A 27,055-nucleotide genomic window follows, 5' to 3' on the forward strand; every position below is an offset into this window, starting at 1 on the left:
GTAACCCTGCCACCGGTGACAGGGCAGCGGAGCCATGTGCTGCTGGGTGTTGGGGATCAGGTATAAAATTAACACTCTTCTAAACAGATGAGCACTGTCTGAGAAGGTGAGACACTTCTCTGCAAATTATTTTTAAAATAGTGTCCAAAAATTACTGTAATTCTTACACAAAATGAAGAAAATCTATAAAATAAATGAAAGTCTCAAATACCTTAGACAACTGCATGACCTTGGAACCTAAAGAAAATGGCAATTTCTCCTTTTTCCCCTGTATAAAGTATACATTCATGTATTTTTTCTAAATCTAATAATTACCCATCTTATAAAATTATTCCTACACTTCTATAAAATAAGTCTAAATAAAACCCTCAGATTATTTCACTTAATGAGGACAGTGGATTAAAAAAATAATAAACACTTCTTTCAGAAGTGCACAACTAACCTAAAGCTTTTAGTTTTGTAGTCTTTCTGTACACAAAAGCATATATAGGGTAATCCAAAGCTAAAAACCCCCCACTTTTCAAGCATACCATACCGAGAAACTGATTTTGTATTTCAACAAATGAGATCAGGTTGTAGAACCTTTACACACACTGGTGAGGACTCAACCACTAAAAACGTTACTTGAAAATTTGTTTTTAACGAGACTGCTGGTAAAAAGAAATGCAAAAATACAACAGCCCTGGACTAGCTGATTTAGTTATATTTTAACTGTAATTAATTTTCCTTTTTCTCATCTCAGAGCATCCTGTCTCTGCATTACTAAGGATATCAGAATAGGCTTTATGCAGCTGAAAGCCTTACCTTACTTTAAAGAAAGACTACAGCTTTATGCTAATTCAGCTTCATCACAAACCTAGCGTGGGGGGATTTTTTTTCTCCCTCAAAAACTTAATGTAATTCAGCAGAAACCATTCCAGAGTGTACGTGGATTTTTAAGCAACATTTTTAGGATTCATGAAAAGCACACAGGACAGGAAAGGAGATTTAAAACAATAAGATATTCCAATCCATTTATGGTCAAGTTGAAGTTTTCCCATTTGGAGCTCGTTTAAAAGAACTACATTAATGCTTCAGGATTTGACCTGTTGCATTTTCCTCATTTTCAAATCTGGCAACTAACAAATATTTACATAGCCAAATCTCTCATGGAATTTTTTTGAAGCTTTGAACTGCGTCGTATAAACACATGTCGACAGAGACTGACCTAGGTATTTTCTTCCTTCTTCTTTACAGCTACCATATAAACTGGTTTGTTTCTCATTTGTGAATCCTAGGATAAAACTTGCAGGAATGGAAAAAGCAAGTTAGCATGATAAATTTCTGAACATATAAAGCATCCAGCAGGAGACAGACACTCCCTTCCATCACTCTTTTCATCTTACAAGGGATTGTTAAGGATAACTTTTTCAGTTTCCCCTGCCATCCAGTTCTGTGTGGCTGACTCGCTCAAGTCTTTGTTAAAACTGAGTAGCTCATAAAGAGAGTTATTTCTGTTCTACTTTCCTCAGTGTGCAAGAGGAAGAAGATATTCAAAATGTGACAAAATGAAAGTATGCTGCAGAACATTTCACATTCCTACATACGATTAGGCTCAAATGTCTGATGTAGCTCAGTGAAGACAACCACTATTCGAAATATTTTTCTAACTTCATAGTCATTTCTTTACGCCCACTCTTCAAAAATAAGCACAGTTTACAGCACATGTGCTACAGGAAGACATGAAAAAAAATTAACAAATGAGAGGGAAGCTGGAACACATGTTATAAACTGAGCCCAGAGAGTTTACATTTTCAAATCCTGTCACCCATCATTACATGGCCAGTGAGTAGACAAACGGAATACTACACTGCATTTACCAAGTCATCACTTCTTACTGCCCAGCCTCTACTTTGCCTTCACGGAGCAGGTCACAAACTCTGAAGGTCTGGGCTAGTAAATTTGACTGCTGGACAGAAGAAAAGACTATGTTCTACAATAAATCCTTGTTTCTTATTGAATTAAAACTACATTTATTACAAAGTACTTTGATCCGCTCAGCCAAGCAACATTTCCATCTCCTCCTTTGAGAACAGATACCTTGCTTAAAAAGAGCATCTAGAGCCTAGAGACACTGATTGACAGGAGAAATACTGCAAGTACACCAGGAGGTTTTTTCATGTAAATGTAATAAAAGACTTCCTGGTGCTGTGTAATTGCCATATAACACTTCCAAGTTTGTTAGTCTTCAATTTTCAAAATTATTTTGTATATTTTCTGCTATACAAATGGCATTATCTGCAATACATAAAAGCTGATGGGGATGCTTAAAAATGCTTACTTGCTCTACAGATTTCACTGTAATCAGAAATGCCTCCTCTCTCTAACAATCAACTTCAGAAGTAGTAAAATCACTCAAAATTAGAAATGCATTCAAGCACAGTGACTGTTCAAATATTGCTCCACAAAGATGCCTGCTTAGCGTGTCCGAAAGAATCACAGAGGATCTAAATACCTCATCTTCCCATGCTGTAGGACCACTCCCGCCCAGCCTCCCATCATTCAAAATGCAAAAGTGTTAAGCTAAAATCATTATCATTTTCCTGTACCAGGAAACCCAGTGTCTTTTTTTTGAAAAATATACCTTCAAAGATGCTTTACATACATTTGCTCCAAAAATCTTGATGCAGCTGAAGCTCAGGATCTACACTGGCCAAGAATGAAGTTCACATAATGAGTTTCGTTAATAAAGAAAAAAAAGCTGAAATAATCACTGTGTTTGCAAATAAGGTTTCTCACCTTTGTGTTCTAGAAGGCTGAGATATGTAATTTCCCCAGATTTCAGTTGTCAGGATAAGGCATGGGGGACAAATCAGGAATACTGAAAAGGCAGGACTAGAAGGCCGCTGTGGCATGGACTTACCACTTTCTGTCACCCCTGAAGCAGGGAACAGGACCGTGCTGGACCTACTCAGCCCAGAGGATGAAGCAGCAGCATTTGGATCATTCACTAGCATACGGTTTCACCACAGTGACTGTAGGAATTCAGAAAATCACTAAGGCCAAGGTTTAGCTTGTAAATGCAATATGTATTTTAATCAGCTTGCTTAAACCACTTTTTCTGAGCTCCTATTTTTCTTTCCTTACAGAATTATTTTGAGTGCACTTATAAAATAAAGCACAATCAAGAAGGAGCATGTCATATTATGTCAGGGGTTTATTAATCAGTTTCTCATTATAATAATGCTCTTCTATTGCAGTGTTTAGCCCTATGAGGTATGACATATTTACAGTGGACACTGTTCAGCACACAGTCCTTTACTGGCTTAATAATATCATAACATACTTTGTCTTCCTACATCTGAAGAGCTTACAACACATTTCCGTAAAAAAAAATTGTGAATTATAAATTATTTTCAACCTAAGCAACAACAACCAACACAGTATGGCCCAGATTCTTCTTAGTTCCTTGAAAGCTGACTCCTAAGGTTGGAATAGAAGTATTGGGCTGCATAGGTTCTCAATAAAAATTTTTAAAATGCATTAAATAAAGCCTAATTTTCCATCATAAAAACTAAGCTGTCAGACAGCCGAGTTCATTTTCAGCACCTATCACCTGTTATATACTTAATTTTATTCTTACTTTTTATGTCCCTACCTTGACTCCCTATCTACCTAAGAACAATTTTATAGAGATGCAATGTTTATAATCAGCACTCAGCTAATATTTCAGCTGAATTCCAATTCACGGCGTTGTTTTATGTTTATTCCTCAATTCATCCTCTCAGAACATTTCCCATCAAACATTGTGTAGGCTTGGTATTACAAGCAAAGAGGCTGTCAGATAGCAAGAGTGTCTGTTGTGATGCTGATTAATTTGTTTCTATGGAAGATGGAAAAAATGGAACTGCACAGACAAAAATAAAAGACGAGAATTAAAAAGTCACAAACCTTAACAATACTAAAATATGCTGCTTCCACGAGAGGATTTTTGTTAACTTATTTTCCCATTCAGCTATTAATTTATTACAAAAATAAAAAATAATGTGCCTACAGCACAGAAGAATGGCGAGATCAGCCCTCCCACTATAGCTGTTTAATTTGGGGGTTGAAATGCCCAAGGCTGGGTCTGGCTCCTGGGAATGCCTAGGCAATCAGCTTCCCTGTAGCTAATGTGAAGGGACAAAAGTTTCTGAAATATGGTGCACAAGGCCTGCCTGAAATGCCTTCTCTAGGGATTACAGAGGGACCCCAAGCATTTCTGCAACCCATTCCAGCTCTCAATTTAGCTTCTCTAAATAGGAGTCTTGGAATTCAGACTGCTCAGTTCACTTGAAAGTGTTGGCAACCAAGGACAGAAGTAGTGGCACTTCCCCCCCAAACCAACCTCATGGTTTAAACATCACTGATAATACAGGAAAGCTGTGACTGGGTTCTGCTCAACTGAGACAATCCAAATATTTTGGAGGAGACCATGAAGACTGGGCGGGAGGTTCCTACCTAAAGTGTTGCAATGAACTAGAGAGTAGCACAAGATTTAAGTAAAAGGCCTAAATTACAGTAAGAAACACCACAGCTATTAGGAAACACATTCTAAATATAAGAATAACAAATGACTTCACATGATTTAAGGTGCATTAAGGATTCTCATTGCAGAACATGCTAAACACCTGTCAGACACACATAGAAATACACCCTAACCTCAGGACAGAGGCTTGAGCTAGACAACCCCTTCAGCCCTGTTTTTCCTACAATACTTTGATTTATAGTACCAAAAAGATAATCAAGATAATGACAAGCTCTTCAGCTCACCATTCTGTGAAGAAATGTGCTGTCTTTTGGTTCCACCTCTCAACACTGAACGTGCAGCTCATTCATGATCCCTTAATTCAAAACGCATAAGCAGCTCCTGAGAAAAGGACCTACATACATATCTCTGAAATTGCATTCACTAGATCATCCTACAGAATTTCTTAAGGATTCCTGAGAAACTCTGTGTAGGTCCCATGAGAACTTCTTAGACCAAATATATTAAACCTAGGTGCCTCCAGAATCCAGCAGCCTCAGAAATCAGGAAATCTGAATCACATTTTTGAACCTTTATACTGTCATGGTATTTTAAAGTCCATAATAACCAAAAATGCCTGTCATTATAACTCAAGAGCAGGCATACTGACATCATACAACTCCAAAGAATGCCTTACCTTGATCTCTAGTACAAAGCTATGATAAAAAATGCAAGCAATCTAATTCAGTCTTTCTAATCGATCTTTATGAAGTTATTTATAACAAAGGCAATCAAACTATTTAAACCAGGATTAAATTATTCACCCCAACCTTGTTTTTTCCATCTAGGAATACAATTCAGAATTGTTGCCACTTTTACGAACACTTCAGCTTGCCAGAAGAATTAGACATTTTTCTCTGAAGTTGCTGAGTCTATTGCTCAGCATATGTAACTAACAGTAGGAAGAGAATATCATCACCCACATCCACTATCAATAAAATGGAAAAATATTTAAACAATTGATCCTGACACTTTAATTCCATTTCTTGCTACAGAACTGAGGCATTCAAGAGCAAAAATATTGTACAGAACATGTGAGCACTGGAAGAAGTGGGTTTGCATTCACACAGTGTATTTGAATGAAAATACAATACAATCCTTTCTGTGATAAAAAAGGAACGTGTTTATGACTAAGTGGACTAGCAAACACCATAACTGTGTGTGGGGTCATTGTACAATCATTCATGCTAGTAGAGGTCTCTTGCCACGTACATGTGCAAAACAGGTTTTCAAAGTAGTTACCTCAAATCAGTGTGCCCTTATGTTATCCTCAACAATGGATTAAAAAATCATAATAGAGGAACATAGAAAGGTTCTAATGCTGTTCCATTAGTCCAACAGAACTAACTGTTTGAGTGACTGCTCAGCACCCAGGGACCTTCAGTCAATGGCTCAGATTAAAGATCATGGAAGCAAAACATTCAAAGTACTATTTTGAAAGCTTTGCAATGCCAAGTTCAATTATACTTGAAATGTTCACTTATATTAAAGACAATACTTTAAAAGGAAATTATCTGAGGATAATAAAATGCAAAGACACAGAAACATGGATTTCTTTTGTATTCAAAAAAATATTGTATTGTTGAAGAATGAAGTTCTGCAGGTATGTAATGAGAGCATTTGAGAGAGGAAGTCCCATAAAGGCAGCTAAAAACTTCAGTCACCGGTTCTAGTTGCTGTATTTGCCTAAAGCATTTATACTTATTCCAAAAAGTATTCAATTCTTTTCTTAAACCATATTCTGCTAGTGTACCAGACATAATAACCCACCCACTCAAATTTCTTCAGTCTTGTGTCTTCCTTTTCTGTTGATCTAAAAATCTATTTCTACATTTTCAATTTTCTTAATGATAGGTTTTATCAAAACAGCTATCTTCTTCATCTGCATGAATAGCCCGAGATTAAGTTTTGTCAGATACTGTTTGCATCCACAATTAATTTGCCACTGAAATTAATGAGAAATAGTATTGTGCCCACCACACCTACAGACCCACGTTCCCCTGTATTTACACACACTTTAATTGTAAGTGCTCTGCTTTCCTTGGGTTGATTAGAGGACTAGAAACCTGAGTACCAGCAGGAAAGACAAAATTAGAGTTAACGATCCAATTTGTGCTTCTACTTACACATTTATAAATCAAGAGTAATTCCACTGACTCGAGTGGAATAACTAGGAACAAGATCTGCTAAATGCTTCTGGATTTTCTCCTGCTAAGACAGACAAAGGAATAGAGTTACTTATGACCTTCTCCAGGCACACCTCCTGATCCTAGGTATCTTACTGGATTTGTTCACACAAGTATCAATCAGCTACACGTCTTTACATATTTGCCAGGGTTTTTAAAAGTAATATAGAAACCCAATCACAAAAAGCTGTTCTATGTCTATTGGAAGCAGGCAACCTGATAATTTAATGGATCTAGTGAATTATCAGGTAAATAGTTTAAGGAATATGAAGATGTTTAAGATACTAAACAACAACTTTGCACAGATCTCTCAATGGAACAAGGTGGAGACAGTACACAAAACCAAATGCTCACAAAATGTTATCTTTGAAGGAAAATGATGATACGAAAGGTGCCAGACCAGTTTGGCTACGTCAAACAGAACTCTGGATGACCAACACATTCTACTGATAGGCAGATTTACAATGCAGACAGCCAGTGTGTTATCTGTGCCTAAATAATCTTTCCAGGCCAGATACTCAGCTTTCTCCCTTTCCTGATTTTGTCAGTCAGTCAGTAGTTCCACTGACATGAGAGAGGCATCTCCATGTTGCCTCTGGTAAGGAAGCATTCCTGTGTTTTTGTGTTATTTAGAAAACAAGGTATACTTACAGAACATATAAATCAGGTTTCCCCTTTGTGTTAATATAGCCTAAAAAGAACACTTTCTTGATATTCTTCTACCATGTAAGTAGAAAAAGCACTAAACTTTATATGGAAACTGACAACTTTGCACCTCTTTAGATTACAAAAGGAAAGGAAAAACAAACATATTAATCTTTACAAAAATACTACAGATTTGTTTCATAATTGTCAGTCATTAACTGATCAGCAAAACCACACACAAATAGGATACCTCTCAATATAGTCTTTAGTTCTCCTTCCATAAACTTGTTTCTCTCATCACAATTTGGGAGTTAAGCATTATTCTTTAACAAAGCAAATAACTAAATGGCTTTTACCTGGTATAGCTGGTAAGACTCCAGACTGTAACGTTGCTGTTCCCTAAAGAAAACAGAAAATTTCAGAATTAAAAATCTTTACAAGACATAGCAACTTTACAAAATATTGGAAGAGTGGCAGAGAACTCACTTCACCATCACAAAAACTTAACACGTGATTTTAAAACCCAGAACAGACACAAAGGGTTCAGACCTAAAGGTGTCCAGACCATGCATAACTGGCAAAACCTTTGTGTCCCTTAGTAAAAGCTAACTAACTTGGCTTTGGGTGCTCTGCAACAACTGTAGCAGGCATGGTGAAGCTTAGCACTATTGAATCAGCCTTGAATTAAACAGCAAAAAGCAAGAAAATCTGATATTGCGAGGCAGATGAGACCAAGCTGGAGTAACATATGTAAATTAAGGCCATGCCTATATTTGCTTAAAATGGTAGGTGCTGCAAACAGATCGAAGCCTGGTGTGCTTCTGACTCAGCTCCATAAAACCAACATATTTTATCCTTGAATTCAGACTGCCTACAACTCCCACCTGTGACATCAGTCCTTCCAGAAAAGCTTTGTGCCACCTCAGATGCTTCACACTGTCCATACCATGTTGGTACAATGGCAGCTAGGGCACATTAAAGCAGTCAGGCATAGAGTACCCGTGCCCATTCACGCTTAAGATTAAGCATTTTCCAACACATGTTTGCAGGCCAGGTTTCTCCCCAGCTATACTATGTCACCCAAAGCTCATCTGGAGGACACTGGCACTTCCATTTCCAGATGGTATCAAGGCTGCTCCTGCACTGCAACATCAAGGTAGGCTGTGAAGTCAGTCTGGTCTGTGCTACTGACCACCACTCTGCCAAAGAGATCTCTTTTATTTCTGTGACCTTGGCAAGAACAAGAATTCATCATCATTATCCATTCTTTTTGATAAATAACTGTGTATTCTGGACTTTGAAGTGGAAAACACTATCTACCTGTTAGAGCTGACCAAAACCACTGCTCAATTCCAAAGCAATAAAATTCCATTTTATATAGCACCTGACTAATCTTCTTCACCTAAATACACAGACTTGTGACCTCTGACAACTCTGTTTCCTACCCGTTCTTATAAAGTGGTGGCTTCTCAGACACACTCAGGACTTTACATGTATCTTCCCCCCTATACAGGCACTGTGTTGACTTCCCAAAATTTCTCAACAGAAAACAAAATAGATTATTTACTTATTATTCATTTAGAAGTTCAAGTGTACTAATTCCTGCAACATATTAAGGCAAATATGTTAAGATGTAAAGCTCGTTATGTGTGACCGTCACAACAAACTGTCAGAGCTACCAACTAGATCCAACTTCAGTTAAAGTAGGTGGAAAGGCTTTTTTTGTTTGTTTGATGGACCTTGCAATGAACCAGAAAAAGATCAGAAAAGATTACACAGATTCTCTTTCAGCCAATAAAATATACATTAAAAGAGCTTAATTGGAACAACTGAGGTGGGGGAGTGGTGTAAGGATTTTTTTCAAATACAGTTTTGAAATCTGCAACACAGAACAACTTTCAACAGCGGAATAACACATGACATACAGGACATTTCTGCCTGATCCTATTGCAAGCATGGAATCTACAACTTCAGTATGTATTTGAGCTTTTATATCAGCTGAGTAGTTTGAGACACCGAATTTGGGCAACTGTTTAGAGTAGAAGTAGAAGGAAGGGGGAGGAAATCAGAAACATGGTCAAGACTTCATTTCTGAAACCAAAAAAATATCCCACAGCATATCAGGAAAAGAGTATTTTATTAATTTAAACATAGTGGATCTTATCTGTTTCTATAGTTACTGTGTGCCACTACAGAAGTTGCTGCTTTCATCTGGGGAGTATGCAGAAGTATCTGCATAGATAAAGGACAGAGGACTTTGAAGTCCATTATGAGCAGTATTCTGTATATCTAGGTAACACCACTTCTTAATTACAATAGAATTTCGATGAACTTTTTGTCACTGTTATTTACTGCAGACTTGAAAAATGCTTTCTTCCTGCCCCCAGTAACGTATTAGGGGTTTACTAATACAGAATACAAAAAAATAATTTCCCTGACTTTGGTTATGTCTGTGGATGTGAAGCTGATTATGCTGCCTCTGAAGGTAGCATCTGCTAGCTTACTTAATAGAAAGTGGCAGACTGCAGTGTTGAAATGCATAAAAATCAAATCTTGATAATGAGAAAGGATCTCACAACTTTCTTGCTTTAAAAAATGGCAAATTAGATTAGATTATACTTAACAAAGAAAGGCAAGTATAAGTTAGATGTGTAAAATTACATCAGATGTGGGACACTGATAAAATATTGAAATTATAGTGACTAGATGAAAGACAACAAATAACTAAAAGAATCAGAGCTGATTTGATTAAAAAATGAGTCTGAGATAATAACAAAAATAAACCCAGCCTTTTGTTATCAAGTTATTTTTCCAGGCTATAAGGTTGTAGTCTTCATTTTCATTTCAATATATCACATTCTATTATTTCTGCTATTCTGAGGCCTCCTGCTGCAATCCTTTGTAAGAGAGAGACTTCATCAACTTACAGTGGCTACCGCTAAGGTGAGTCAGTAGCAAGAACTGTATCAGAGGCTTAAAACCTATCTTTTCTTTATTTCTACAAAACTCAGGCAAAATATGCATTTGTCTGTAGGAGAACCTTTTTAAATTATTATGGCATAATGTACAAATGTAAGTGCATGGTTTTCAAATGCAAACTATAGTACATATCTCAACCTACCATACACTTAAACCAAAGAAGAAAAGGGACCTCAGTGAAACAATATGCTTTTGTTACGCCTGCTGTAATATTCAGACAATAACAAAGCAAGTGTCTTAACCTTGCATGTCTCAAAACATTGCTCATAAATATAAGTTAAATATCTTTCTAATGTAGATTCTTTTATCCGTGACCCACGAGCTGAGTGCTGAAGTATGTGATGCATGGCTGATAGTTCAAACAACCTCACCACTACAACACCCACAGTAAATGGATATGTACCACTTGTATATCACACATCATGAACTACATGTCCAGGGCTATTTTAACTCTGGTAGTGATCTGGCTTCTGTCAGATGACATTCATTTTTGATGTTCTGCTTCCAAATATCTTGGGTAGGGTTCAATGATAGATGTTAGGAGAACCCACTAGTTTGATATGCTGGATCATTATTCATAGATCAGCTCTGTTGCCCAAACAGCTAAACAGAACGTAAGCCTTGGCATTTATTTCTGTGTGCAAATAATCATCAAAGTACATAAACTATTTTACAGCCAAAAAAGGATTTTTTTTTTCCTTCCCTGTGTATATTTGGTATATCTTTGTCTTTCTCTTCCCTCCCCCCCCCTTTTCTTTTAAACTTTCATTGGTCTTATTCTAAGTTTTGTTCACTTTAAATTTCATTAAATATATGATTTACCAGATCAGTTTTCATTGAAAAAAATTACCAGATATGAATACTGTCCCGTATAAAAAACAGTATGCCTCCCTTTCTCTATATACTCAAATCACTTTCCATGGACTACTACCAAATCCTGCTCTGCTGCTGTTAAGAGGAGTTTTAGTCTTTGGGCACAAGATCAGCCCCAAAGTACAAATCTTCCAGTATAAGCTCCAAAGCAAGGAGCAAAGATGACTGTACTGCGTAATTTTCTATTGTTGGAATCAGATTGTCAGATTCATAGTGACAAGAGGCATCACAACTGCTTTGTAAGCTCATCTCTGTGGTGTGAAAAAAAGGATCCACAATCTTATGTGTTGGATGGACAGAAAAAAATGAAGGAATATATTGTCTTAAGACTAATCCCTCCCATTACTGGCTCTAAGGGTAGGAACTGATAGAGAACTGTTTCATATAAAACATGTATTTTTAAAGAACCATTTTTATTTCATAGTTTTCCTCCTAAAAAGGAGGAAACCATACTTCCAAGAAAAAGTAGATCAGCCTCTGTAGATCGTGTTGCTGAGCTGGGCTCCATCATCACTGGCAAGAGGAATGAAATGCCATTTGCCTGATAACTGTCAACATTTCAGACACACCTCATCAGTCACAGCTTACGTCATTCCCTTTGGGTATCTTTAGAAATAAAGCTTTTCTTTCAGCTCATCTAAGTTGGGCAGCTTTTTATAGGTCCATTGTTCTGAACCTAGTAAGAGTTAAACTTCTCAGCACAGGAAACGCACGGACCTATTGGAGCGGGCCCAAAGGAGGCCACAAAAATGATCCGAGGGCTGGAGCACCTCTCCTATGAAGAATGGGTGAGAGAGTTGGGGTTGTTCAGCCTGGAGAAGACAAGGCTGCAGGGAGACCTTATTGTGGCCTTTCAGTACTTAAAGGGGGCTTATAGGAAAGGTGGGGACAGACTTTTTAGCAGGGCCTGTTGCGATAGGACAAGGGGTAATGGTTTTAAGCTAAAAGAGGGTAGGTTTAGACTAGATATAAAAAAGACATTTTTTTATGATGAGGGTCGTGAAGCTCTGGAACATGTCGTGCAGAGAGGTGGTTGATGCCCCATCCCTGGAACCATTTGAGGTCAGGTTGGGTTGGGCTCTGGGCACCTGACCTAGTTAAAGATGTCACTGCTCATTACGGGGCAGGGAGTGGGTTGGACTAGATGACCTTAAAGGTCCCTTCCAAGCCAAACCATTCTATGATTTTTAGGTGTCATTTGCTTTAGTCTAAGCACATGCATGAAGTTTTGCCCCAGTCTAGGTTCTCAGACTGGAAGAAGAAAGGCTCAACATAAATGTGAGGCTCCCAGATTGTTCTTGTTATGAAAGAAGAATTAATATTCAACAGTAACAGAAGCAACTATTTGCACAGTGATGTTTTTATTGATCACATACCAAAAATGCACTCATAAACAGAGAGGATACACTGCAACAATCGTCAGCTACTTAATTTTCACAAAGAATAAAATCTAGATTTTTTTTTTCTCGTCTACCTTCCTTTATTTTAAAGCTATCGTGCAGTATCAAGACTGTGCAAAATATCCAGTTTTTCAAGAGAAAACCATCAAAATCATGACTTAAAATCCAAAGGATGGTCCCTGAAATGCAGAAACTGTTCTCTAAAGATGAACAAACACTCTCATTCCTGCTGTATATAGCTGGTGGCCCTTCATCCTAATCTCTGTGACTGCTTCACGTAGTTTATATGTAGAGGGAGGCAACAGATTACAGTTACATTATATAGTTTATGACAATAGTATCTTGAACTGTCAGCAACTTCACAAAGGAGCAAAGGACACAACAAGAAGTTATGAATGAAGATTTTGAAATTAGCGTCACAAAAATAGAGAAGTGACAACTGGTTGTAGAAAATGGAAAAGAAAAAACCTTGAACATGCCTGAAGTTCTGCAAAGCACAGATATTTCAGCAAAAAGAAGCCAGTCACTAATGAAACTGACAGTTAAGATATTTTCCTCATGAGGATTAAAAAATGATGATTTATTCTTGGAGCAAATCAAGAGAAAACTTTAAAGCTGGAATGCTTAGGCTGCCACAGGAAAAAAATAGTTCCCAGAAAAGGTCAATAAATACAGACAAATGGAGCAACCTTTAAAGGTCATCTGCATTGATGGACTGTTTCACAATGCCCAGCAGCTGATCAGGTTCTGAACAAAAGACACAAAACTATTAAACTCTATGATCCTTCGTAACAACTCCAAATGAAACAGAAACTCCTGTCCATGGCATGCTTCAGGTGCAGGGCTCCAATTTCAGCCACAAACTTCTGATTACTCAGCTTCATCTGTCACAAGCCAACTGTTGGCTTACAGAAAGATTGCTGAAGTCAGTTCAGAAACATCTCAGTTTGCTCCGCCAAGCCCCAAACATCAGCTATTTTCTGAAGCATGAAGCTGGCAATTTCAGTGGCACTGGCAAGCCGTGCTCTGTGTCACATCAAAATACACCTCTTAAAACCTGTGGGATAACCGCAGCTCAACTCATCTACAAGTTACAGGTGTTGTTTAAACAACAAGAGATGAGCAAGAATGAAAAGTATTGTTTTGCTCTAGTCCAGATTTGTGTACCCATCTTCTCTCTCTCATGTTTTTAGAGAGGAACTCTTCAGGTGTGATTTTGATATGTTTCTGTTGAGAGGGGTCTTCTGCTTCTTGCTGTGGGCTTCCCAGCTGCCCGCAGCCACAAGCTGTTTGTCACTCGATCCAGAATACAACCACTGGCAGCAGAATATGACCACTAGCTCTGAAAACAGCATGCCTTCCCTTTAGCATACTCTGAAACTGTCACCTCAAGGCAGAGGAAGAAAAGCTGAGCTGAGTCCTCTGCCATGGCTGCCACAAAAGCTAGTACCTGGCTCCAGCTGCCCAGCCTCCACCCTGAGATAAAAGCCACCTCCAGCTGCCAGCTAGCAGCAACAGCCCTGAAATTCAGATGGTAGGAGTCTGGGTTACAAATGCTGAAGGGTCAAATTTCAAGTTCTGCTACTGATAATATATGGGCATGGGAAAGCTGACACAGCAACACAGAACATGATTTGCTCGTCTTTTGCTTTTCAAAACCAGACCAGAATTTCTACATACCAAAGAGTCACACTAGAAGCGTGCTGAACAACTGGACTGTAATGCAATTACATGGTCATACAGCATTTTTTCCATGGGACATCAACCTCATTCCCTGCATGAGAGGGACACATGTGTGGGTAAAATCAAAATGGCATGAGCAACTGTAAATCTGTCAATTCCTTAATAGTGAAGGGCTTAACTTTTCAACCTAAATAACATCCTTTTAACATCACACACATATCTCATTATGTATAAAAGTATTCAGACAGAATTCTAGAGGAAACAGCTATGCAATTCCATCCAATACATATAAAATAACTGGTATAAACACATCAGTGAAGTTTGTGTCTGTTTCCAGGCACTACTAGAAGTCAACCTTGTATATTTCTAGGCTAGACAAAAAACAAAGTCAAGAGAACATACAGCTGCCCCAAAGCAGTAACACTCACCCCAAGCACATAGCAAAGCCTGAAGGCACGCAACACCAAACCATCACAAACTGCCCTAACACCAATAGCTTATGGTTACAGAGAAATGCCCAAAACCACTACAACTTAAGAAACATAAATAAAATAAAGACACTCTCCCACCTCGCTCAAATACAGATTTCGGTTTTGTCTTACTTTTTTGGACTAATTTCATGAGGTTTGAGTTTCTCACAGTTCTTCAAAAAAATTGGTATGATGGTTCCAGATCAAACACAATTACTAAATACTTTTGTGAATTTGAGAGTCTGTCCTCCTTAACCACAGGTAAAAATCAGAAGCACTGATTTCTGTACAGGTAGAAGCACTTCATTCTTTCATGAAGGTTTTGTAAGGACAGATACAGTGACAAGCTGCAGAGAGATACTGCAGTAGCAAACCCTCTAGGTACATCTATATAAGCAACTCAAATGAAAAGGTGAACACTAACGGTTATGAATATTACTGAACAGATTAACTCATCTAAGCTTCCTGACAGACCTCATACCACAAAGACATTAGAGTATGATCAGAACATTTTTCACTCCCAGTTCATGGTACAGGAGGTCTTTCACAGCAGGAGCCATGACTGCGCTGAAGAATTCAGCCAGCCAGAAGAAACAGCTAAGCCAGACATAGCAAATTGCCTCTGAGACCAATTTTAATTCAATGTGTTTGATAAACATGGCCAGAATTTGTGCAGAAATCAGAAGGCAGGAACTAAAAACAGTTCTTCATGAAAAATAAAACCACCATGCGCAAATGTCATAGGGTATAGTCATCAAACATGACAACTAGAGCATAGCATCTCGCGACTTCAGAGCACAGAACCCTGAACAAACACACCTGTGAACTGATGCTAGATACATAATAAAACTTATTAACATCAGCCTTCACTGCCTATCTTTCACTAGTCTATCTCATAACAATCGTTCTACCATTCAGGCCATTAAAGACTCCTTACGCAATTGCCATTAAAATAAATAATCAAATATACTCATCTCAGAAACGATAACTTCTTTTTCTCCAACTGTGAGATTCCTCTTCAGAAATATTCAGGTCTAGGATCCAAGGCAGATATCCCTGATATCATCTGAAGTTCAGCATATCATATACTCTTAGGGCCAAAATAAAGACGGCCAATTCCTCTGGGTAATACGAATCAGCTACATTGTGCCCCCCTGACTCCTCATGATTTACAGTAGCAGAAGATCTGTTCCAGAATTTTATGAGAAGGAACTCTTTTTAATTTAAGCATAAGACACCCAGCAGATTTTCTAATTCATGATAGTGTTGTCAACTTTTTAGAGACTATTTCATAGCAACATTACACTCCCTTTTCCCCTTTTCAGAGCCTTGTTCAGCTAGGCTCCTGTTAGTTAAACCACCTCTCCTAAGGTACATACAGAAACTCCTGCTGTAATACTTCAGCAAGAGAGTTCAAACACAAATTTGTCCTGACTGTTGAAGGTTCAGCAGTGCACCCACAGCACTGCTTTAACCATTCACATTTTCGCAGGTGAACATGAGCACTGTTATTCAGCACGCAGCTGAATAATACTGCATACAGCAGCTTTAGCCATGCAAAAAGACAGGATGTGTTTCTGTTTTAGAAGTGGTAAGGCCTTTATGAATAGATAGATGTTTATGTACAATGTAAATCAACATTAACTATAATAGGTTATATTTTTGTATTCTTATAGAAAGACAGTAAAATTGCAGGCATCTGTGCCTACAGCTGTATTTTAACATGAAAGGAGGTTATTTTAAACTGAATTCAGTTCTGATAACGGGGGGGGAACATCTGTCCTGTTTACGCAAAAAAATATATAATTTTCTTTTTTTTTTTAAAATAGAGACTGGCACTTCTAAAGTCCTATCAAGTGCAATGGAAACAAAGTAATGTACACAAAGTCAGAGAGGCTTCAGTTCCATGTATTCTGGTTTATATTCCAATTTCCAACAGGGGGTAGCATTACACTACTACAAGAACATTTGATATTTAAAATACACTCAGTTTCCCCACATTTGCTAATCTGAGCTTCCTTGTACAATAGGTCTGTTAATTTCCACTCATTCTGCACTAAGTGAAAAGCACTCAGGGCAAAGACTTCAGCAATACTCTACCACTGAAAATAAGGCTCAGGTGGGGCAAAAACAGGTATGAATAACAGCAGATTTGAGGCTGTTGTGTAGACAATAAGCAGTGTGGTGGTCTCATCTCATTCTTGCTCAGCATGTAAAAGAATCAGGAGAGGCAAGGTGCACCTAGGCTGGATGCAACACCTCACATGATCTTTTGTATTTTAAAGTCCACAAGACTAACTGTGCCACCACCGAGCATCTCAGTACTGCAGAAATACCCGTGAAATTAGGAGGGCTTGAGAAACGGGAAGTGGTGTTCTACATTTTCTTAGAGTAGCACATACCAGTAGAAACAACAGAGTTCTGCTGCAGTAGGAGCATTACCCCACCTCAAGGTTTTAAGGGTCAGTACAAAAGTACTGTTTAGCAGGAAGCTTGGAGAGACTGAAAATAAATTCAAAGGACAATCATTAACACATGCACACATGTAGTCAACAAAGGCATTCAGATACCCTTGCTGTCTTGATTGACAAAGGAGTGATTTATGGCAATTTACACCAGAAGAGACACTTAAGACAAAAGGTCCAATAATCCATTTATTTCTTGACACTGAGACATTCCTTCTCTGATGACGAAAGGGGATGAGTTTCAGCCAACATGCATAAGAGATATTACACACTTTTCAATGAAAAATAGCTCTTATGCCACTGTACTGAGCCGTATCCTAACTTATCACAACTATTCCTGTCAAAAAAGTTTCTGATTAACAGAAAACTGACTCCACCAATTATACAAAATTGCATAAAGTATCACTTTTACTCTAGTTCTCTGCTTGCAGAAAGACTTTAAATCTAAGTCATCTACTCATGAAGAAAAGGGTTGGTTTTGGGTTGTTGTTTTTTTTTTGCAAATAAAGGATTTAACTACAACTCTACACCTACAGTGACAAAAGTAAATAGAGAAGGGCTGAAATGTTAAAATATTTCAAAAGCCGGTGAAGTGAAATCTCAGATGTTAGAGACAAATTAAACCTAGGTCTACGAATTCTTAGAGATGGAGAGTTTGTTAAGCTGTAATTACCATTTTGAAACCTTCACCTAGGGACTGCCCTAAGAAAAGTCTGTTCCTTCTACTTCCCCCAAAGAGTGTCATTCCACAGTGAGAGCTTAGTTTGTGCTTGCACTAAAAATACACTTAGGCCTGTTTTGTAGGGGAATGGATCTATGCCAATTTACATTAGACTAGTTATTTGATTCCTTCCTTCCAGCCCATTCCACATGAAGAAAAGAATCCTTGTTATAACCTGTGCATCCTGCACCACACACAGGGAGAACTAGAGTGGGCTTAATTATGAGCCTATGAAGAATAAAAATTAAAGCCTTGAAATATCATCTTCCCATTCATTTTCCTTCTTTTTCAAATTCACATATACAGCTAAAGTTAGTCAATTTCTCCCAGAAAAAAAATAATCAATAATCATCATTAGAAAGAAATGGATGGAACTAGAAGGACAAATAAGGGAGAGAAAGCTCAAAATAGTAAGATTAAGAAAAGTGTTTTCCTTTATCCTCAACCCATCACTGAAATTATGGTTTGTCAAAGATAATGAAACTATAATTAAGCTGCACATCTTCAAAGGATACAGACACTTAACTATGCATGGGGGCTGCTCACAGGCTTCTCCTATATCAGAGAGCATTGCTATGAATTATTAGGTATAATTATTTCTGTAGTTTTCCAAAGCTTTCTATAGCAGTTATCTCCATAGCACGTGTGTTCTGCTTGACTTTGTATCTCAAGGAATGAGATGAATTGGCAAACCTCATTTGGAAATGTTTTCCTAGTGCTACAGAGGATTCAAGTATACAGTTACTAGCCCTGATATAGCCCACTTAACACTTCTGTGTCCTTGTAATAAAACAGATCTGGAAAAGGTTTATATTTCCTTAATATTTTCCAGGCTCAAATTTCTTGTACATTCAAAATTGCTTCCAATCAGCATTGAATTAGCAGAAGATTCCACAGAATCCAGACTACTGCAGAGGATGTGGCTAGGGAAGAGGGAATACAGCCAGAGTTCATGTTCAACTGATTCCCAGCTGTTGAAACAGTCATTTCAGTTGATTGACAGCTGGCTGCTGCAGTTTATACTGTGAATAGCCCAATATCCTCATGTGACAAGACTAGGAGCACAAAGTCAACTTTAAAGCTCCTTTACCGTCTCATCTTTGGACTTGTGTGGGACTGAACTGCTTCAGAGACTTGAGGACTGCTTTCTTTCATCTACCCCGCTTTAGGAGAGGAAGCATGAAAATACATAAAAGATAATGCCCAGGAAGACATACAAACTGAGCTTATATGCAGTAAAGGCACTTTACTGCAGCCTAGAATCTGTAAGACTCTGGTACTCACTCACCCCATCCTGGCTGTCATTTATCACATAGATAACTTTAACAGTCACTTGTTTTGATCTCAACAACCCCATCCCGCCTGAGGAAGCTCAGTCAACTTTTACATACACACACAAATTGCACGTTGTTACAGACATATTAAAGCATCAAACTTCACTGGCACTGAAGCAGAGGGAATGGAAAAGCAACAGTAGCTCCACATAACATTTTTAACCACACATCTGCCCTATACCCATGGGTCGAGTTACTCCCTGAAGCAAGTTAGAGGTTTTCAAAGGACCCTTCAACAGTCAACATGCTACTATGCTAGCAAGGATGACCAAAATACAGGGAGGTCCTTCCTTCCACAATTTAGGAATGGAACAGAAATACAGTTGCTGTTTGCAACTAGTAAAAAGTGGAGTAAGGAGCATTTTTTACACCATAAAAAAGATCTGCTCAGTTGCTCATGCAAGGGAACTTTAAGGTTTCATTGTGATACAGTGATTCTGACTCAGAGTTCCTACACTTCAAGCTGAGTTAGCCAGCACCAAAGAAACTTAACAGTAACTATCTACTTACTTAAGGTGGGACAACTGACTATCTGGAATACTTAATTGCAGATCCTCAGCAGCTTGAACTGCTCCCGAAGTTCTGTCATCATCTGCTCTCACACCTCTTACTGGGGAAGAGGTCAGAGTTTTACCTAATCCCTGTTCAGGCACAAGAGTTTTTGACCTCAAAAAAAAAAATCATTGCATCAAAAAAATTTGCAAAATTAGATTTGATGCAGTATGCCTTTCCATAAGAATTTAAGAAAAGAATGCATGAAAAAACCATAATACAAGTGTTTTTCTTTTCTTCTTCAGTTGTAACAACTTGGCTTGAATTTCAGTCATATCCTGAAGCACGTTCTTGATATCTTGGTCCTTTCTAAATGCTAATAACTTGCTCAGCCCTCTGTCTAATCCCATGCTTAGGAAGAATGGATTTTCAACTGCTGTGTCCTCAGCTGTAGACTTTCTGAGTCCACTGAGTGCACAGGTTCCTGCATTAATAACTTCTTTACAGTAACTCTGCAGTTCTTGAAAGACACCATTCTTCAAGCTCAATTTCATGCAAAAAAAAAAACCAACCAAACTTATGTTGGAATAATGTATTCAGTGCCACTGCTCTGTGATCCTTCATTAAGCAGAAAGTGGCTTTGAACTGTTTGTTGAAGTTATAAAAATTAGCGATAAACTTCCCAGCATTTAAAAAAAAAATAATCTTAGAGCAGCTGCTCCATCCCAGCAGGTTGATTTTCCTCTTTAGTAACTCTTATTAGTAAGTTCCTTTTCTGTCCACAGCTCTCTTGAAAGGCAAACAATTTTCTGTGTCTCTCACTGTAGCCTGGAAAACATCACATTTAATTTAATCTTTAGTACTTGGATAGAATTGTCCATATCCAAAGTACTGTAGAAACACCATCCCATCAATCCTGACAATAGCCTTGGGAAGTAAATATTACGCAGATGCAGATATTACGTAGCTAGGTAAACTGAAGTAAGCTGGGCAGAGCCACAATAATAAAAGCATAACACAAAATTCCTACATCAGTCCAAATCTCAAGCTTCTTACCTCTCTTGCATACCCTGGGATTCCCCTCCTATTTAAAGTGAGGCATTGTCCAAAACACTGTCATCTGAACTTTGCCACCACAGGCTCCTGTTAGGAGTCTGCATTAGGCAACTAGCTTTATAGCACAGCATGCGGGTTATAGCACTAAGCCAGGCAGGGCAAGAACACCAAAGTTTAGTACGGATTTCTTCTGTATTTTCTGAGGTCCAGAGCAATCAACCCCACTCTTCTGTGTGGACTTCTGCAGAATTGCCTTTCTCTTCTTCCCTAGGTATGTTCCCTAGCATTCATAACTGCATAATAAAGCAATATCTAAAATCACAAGGTGACTTGAAAACAGTCCATTCTGAAAATTTTGGTGGGCTTTTCTATACCAGAATGTCTTACCCACATTTTCTAACCCTCTTGCCTATGGGAAGTATTAATTTTGTTCTGAATATATAAATATTCTTCAGTGAGTCATTCCTCCAATTGATTTCAGAGTATTTTTTTGTGGAGCAGGTAATAAACAATTTTTCTCTTTAGTGGATTTGGTGCCACACCTGCCATTTTCTAGCTAACAAATGCCAAAATCTGATCGCCTGTATGAAGATGTTGTTACTATATTATTAAACTTTGCTAAGCCAATATTAGGAAACCTTATTTGCTCTTTATGAACCAAGTAATACAACTTAGTATAGGGTTGCACAGTTATATTAAAAACAGTAAGAATTTGCCTATGTCACAACACCTACACGACTGATATCTTAAGGATCTAATCTGATTACAAGTCCATACAGGATAATATCAGACAGACTACCGGTATTTCCATAGACATCTTGAGGTAATAAGCATATAGGGCTTCTTCAGTTATCAAAACTAATTCCTCTCGTGTTCTGTCATGGGTTGTGGACAAATTTAAGCACAGTTTGTATAATTTTGTTGGAACACATTTCATCCTTCTAATTTACATACTTCAAGTCTTAAGTGGCTCTGTCAAAAAGGGTTGGTAGGAAAGGTCACACCCCTACTGAGCATCTATTTTCAGTCCTCTCATCTACTCACAATGAGCTGCTGTCAGCCCTCCAGACATCTCATCCAAATGATTGCTATCCTACTGACACTTGCCGATTCCTTCTGAGCCAGGCAGTTACTTTGATATCAGTGACTGTTAATAAAAACAGTATTTTTGACTTAGCCTTCTTTAATCCATAATTTTAAAAATATAATGTTGGTAGACATTACATTTTGCAGAAATGCAAGTCAAGGAACTGTGGTTTTTTTTAAAGTAACTTTGCTCATGATCTTGCAGAAGGAGAGGAAGCACATGGGAATGAAACCTAGAAATCTTAATCCAGGGTTACCACTGGAGTTATTTGCTTCCCTCTGAGTTCAGCTCAGTGTAATCCATGCTTTCCTAATCTCTCTTTGTGGTGTCTTCCTCTGCAGGTGAATTCTACTTTGTCCCTTTTAGAAAATGAAGACAGAAACTGTCTACTAACACTTCCTAGGATTCTGTAGGATTTTTCCAGAAATAAATGGATTTCTATTTAGAAAAAAGAAGACAGAAAATACCCCTTCCATTTTACATTAGCCATCCTCCAAGCGATCTTGTAAGTCTCTTTACAACTGGATCAAAACCAAAAACCCCACAAACTCTACATTCCAAAGGGAATAATTTTTTTTCCAGATTTTGCTGTCAGACTCTTCCTCTTACAAAACATTTCTTTCTCTCTCTTCAGAAAAGCTATTGCTCCCAACAGAGGAAGAAATAACCATCAGTTGTAGCAATAATAAAAGCTGTTACCCAGCCCGACTGCATTTAGGGGAGGAAGTAGATATTCCCTTTTGTTCATTCTGATGGGTATAGAACGTCAATACCATGGTTTATCAATATCTTTACTGGCTCTCTGACAGAAAAGGAATCCAGCAACGTCTCCATTTAGTACAGAAGAATTAATTCTGCTGAGCTATGTTGTCTACATTCCCTCATGTAGGAAAGTGCTTCTTTCTCTTGACATTATTAATATCATTTCACTTACCAGTGATTCTGTGCCAGGCATTTCTTTCCCCATCACAGACTATAGGCTCTCTGTTCCACTTAGTGCCTGATCCCAAGAAGGGCTGAGAGCTTAGTTCTTATTATTCTGAATTCAGATTAGAATTTTTAGTCCTAGCACAAACACTGTGGGGAATCTTTCACGATAGATGGAGAGTGTCTTCAGTATTATTTTTTAGATAAGAGGTAAGGCAGCCTACTGCAAAGCCAAAAGCAAGTCAGACCTGTGCAGTTCTGGTGGGGTTGGAATGTCTTGTATTCTACTGTGATGTCTCAAATCCAAAGTCATACACTAAGTGACCTCCTCCAAACAAAGCTTTGGAGGAGCCTCATCATTATTTGGGAGTGATGCCTATTGCCACGAAGCATTATAATATTGCACAAAATAACAGTCGGAAACTGAGAGGAAAAAAAGACTTCCTTCCCCTGTGAACTGCTGGTAAGCAACATCTCACCACAGTGCATAAGCAGGTCCAACAGTACCTTAGTAAGAGGATGGGAGTTAACACTCTGAAAGACTTGGGGTCCTGGCCAAAACTACAAAAAGGAAACAAAACAAATCAAGATCTAAGCCCGACACTACACCCACCTCTTCTATGCCCCTTTCCCCTGCGAATTTCAACCAGAGAAATACTTTTGCTCCAATCTTGGACTGCACAGTGCTGTGTGCTTTTGTCAGCACAGCCAGCTCCAGAAATGACTGCATTTCATTGTCAAGGACAGCAATGATTATGGATTTCTTCTATTTCAGAAAGATGTCATGGGGAAATTAGTGTTTTTAAAGATGCCTTTGAATCTGTGAAAAGCCCCCAAAATAAGAGTACTTTATTGTATAACTTTCAGAGCCTTTTACAATCACTGTAATTAAGGAAAATGCCAGACTGCCAAATCATTGTCCAGTCACCTTGTTTAGTAGTGATACATGTTATGGAAGATGCATCTCACTGCAGGTTCATGTATCACAGTCAGAACTTAAAGAAAAACAATTGGAATTAAATCTTAAAAGAAGAGAGCACAAATTAAGTTTTCTAATTCATGCCAAAAGCCAGTAATACCCAGAATCAATGGTCATCAAAGCATTCAAGAGCCTCACAAACACACTGTCACTAGGTCAATAATACTGACAACTGCCTTCCAAATTCCTTGAGGTGCAAACTGTTCCTGTCACAGCTTTAACAGTGTGTGTGTTGCCTAACTGCCCAGGAGCTCTGAGATTAGCACAGAAACAACTTTGTAGATGATGACAAATGCATCCTTCTCAGCTGAGAATTTAGACAAGCCTGTACCTTTTTAGAAAGGTGGGAGGAAGCATAAAATGTTTCAGCATCACACATCAATAACGTAATTTAAAAAAAAAAAAATCTTTGAAAAGAGATACAAAAAGTGTGTCATTATGAATAATCGTGTTCTTATACTTTCAGAGAAAGCAGGGAAATAAACATATTACTCAAGATAAACACCTGAGGTGTTCAGTCTCATGGGGAAAGAGGTAATGGTGGCAACAGAAAAAAAAAAAGCTACATTCAAGTTGCATATAACAATATATTGTTATTTCTTCAGTATCTATTTTAATACACATTATAAAAGTACCTGATTCGAAACAAAAAAAAAAAAAAACAATGAAAACCCAAAAACATTCTCCATTACATGGGTGTGGCTACGTAGTCTGCAGCTGCTATTTCTTGAATCTCGCTACACAAGTTTACCCCTTATAGGCCTTCTCTTTTACCACTTTCAAAAGCACCGTCTACAATTGAAGGAGACACACCACCTAAATCCAGGGTTAAGGGTTTTGTACAGGATTTGGAAGACCAAGGTTGTATTCCCAACCTAGTTACAGGCTGTTCATGACCTTCGTTAAATCAGTCCAGGCAAGACCACAAAACAGGCCTCAGTGCAAGATGTTCTTTAGAGTTCAAGCCGCTTCTCTCTAGGCTTAGTCTCCCCCTGTTCTACAATGCACAATGGAAACATGGATACTCACAGTAGCTCCAGATCTACCCAGAGACTCTGCACTCACAAAAGGCTGCATGTGATTAACAAGCCCTGCAGGGACATGGTACTGCATGATTAAATACACTGAGCAAAGTATATTTAATGATGGATCACAGTACAGACATGCACACGCCTTCCCTTAAAGTTGTAATGCAAAATAAAGCAGTCTCTACAGAACAGACTAAAAAAGGTGGATTTCCTATCAGCTAATCAAAGCAACTCCTCACTTAAACCAAGATCCACATCACCCCAAGGCAGGTACCAGATCTCCCTATATTGTGTAAGGAAGGGTTCTTAGCCACTCCGCACTGTGGATCCTGCTACCTGACAAAACCCCTGTACTCTTTTGTGCATCGTGCCCACAGCGTTCCCATATTTCCACTTACTACAGATATGCTGGGAGATTCAAATTTTGAGACATACAGTTACTGTGGTAGCAGGAACTATACAAATACCTCACAGAGGATTTGGGTACACCAGCTGCTAATCTGGGACCATTGCCTCCAAGGTGGTTTGGTATTTTTAAATGATCAACTAAAGTAGGTGGCTGAATACAAATACAGGGTTGATGATAACAACCGCATGCAAACGGACACTTTCTTCAGTATAATGGCAAGTTAGCAATGTAGCAGTAATCAAGCCTATATTTCTACATACACAGGAACTCACACTGACATAAATATGAGTTTAAGGTGAGCTAGACATACATAAAAGTCATTCCTACTAATAAGCACATTTCGAGCTGTCCACAGCGATTTGAGTATAACACTAAGTAGTGGGAAGAGACAGCCATAACCATTCCATACGAATTCAACTTGCAGTAAGATGAAGGTCAGGGTACAAAAAGCAAAGCAAAACTAAAACCAGTACTTGTCAGATGGAAAAGGACAAAACCAGTTGGAAAATAATTTTATTTTTCAGACTTCTAAGAAAATTTACAAACAACGGTGGTGTAAAAAAAAGAAAGACACCCTATAAAAAAGATTGACATAATTTCTCAAACTATAGCATCAAATGAAGTTACAGAGCAACAAGTGTACAGTGAAATTCTATTCATTAAATTCGTATTAGCTAAGTAGTTGAAAATGTAATAAGTCTAATAATAAATCTCTACAGCTTACTCAGAAATCCCATAACGATCCAACATTCTGAGCTTCATATATACTTACAATACACAAAGAATTCATCTCTGCAATCATCTATAGGACTGAAGGCACCTAGGCAAAAATTACATAGCAAAGGCACGCCTTGTGAGATTTGTAAAGGACATCTTTGAGCACACTACAACATACAACAGAAAGCAAAACACCCTGCATGCTTGCTTATTAATCCCCAATGTCTAATATGAAATACAATATAGAAATAATAAAAGCAATATTTAGTGACTTTCTTCATGCTGGTTCTATTCTTCATCCAGTGAAACAGCAAGGCTTCCTTGCCCTATTTTCTGTTTGAACCTTGGAACTTTCCCAGGGTATGTTCTCCCTATGTTCATCATCATCCTTGTCATTAGTGGAGCAGGTGGTTCTTAACCAAGTCAATCCCAATCCTGAACACCACCATGCCTTCCACATATGTGTGTCTTCATCCTGCAACCTGTCTCCAACTCTTCACATGCTGAACTCCAACACACACAGACAACATGCCCAAATCTAACCTCAATTTGCCGAAGATTACATACAGGGCAGAAAATAAACCAATGCTTACATCCTTTATTACTGCTGTAGACGTTCTTCTACTCAGGTCACTCACTCACTTTAAATAGTAGATATTTTAAAACCATCAACACAATTTAATTAATAGCTTAACTTGAAATTGCAAAGGAACTCCAAACACCAGCACACTAACACCTTTTGAACATGAATTTGAAAAAAAACGTTAAAACCTGGTGTCTTCATGAATCCATAAATCAACTCCTCTTGGCCCTAACTGCAACTTAAACATATTCTGTTCAGAGCACAAGGAATAAGAAGTATTTTTTAGTTACAGCATACGGATTTGTGCTTTCACTGTATTCATCATGAGAAAAGACAAAGATGGTGTCCATTAAATACTGCTGAAATAACTCATCTTGACCATTCAGGACAAACTATGAAAAGTTATTTTTTCTTTCAAAAGTGAAAACAAACCCAGGAATCATTCCATTTGATGAGACTTCTTTCCCAAACACTT

The 27,055-nt window shown here is 38.1% G+C and overlaps 1 protein-coding gene across 1 annotated transcript in view; it reads right to left on the bottom strand.

The window, feature by feature from the left end:
* DOK7 (docking protein 7) overlaps positions 1-27,055 on the bottom strand; it is a 67,798-nt gene that overhangs the window by 8,809 nt on the left and 31,934 nt on the right. The window contains exon 8 of the mRNA XM_075091987.1: positions 7,734-7,776. Within this exon, the coding sequence (XP_074948088.1) occupies positions 7,734-7,776 (43 nt within the window). The remainder of the gene's footprint in view (positions 1-7,733; positions 7,777-27,055) is intronic.

The sequence above is a fragment of the Phalacrocorax aristotelis genome, chromosome 4 (assembly GCF_949628215.1).
Source record: "Phalacrocorax aristotelis chromosome 4, bGulAri2.1, whole genome shotgun sequence".
Lineage (NCBI taxonomy): Eukaryota > Metazoa > Chordata > Aves > Suliformes > Phalacrocoracidae > Phalacrocorax > Phalacrocorax aristotelis.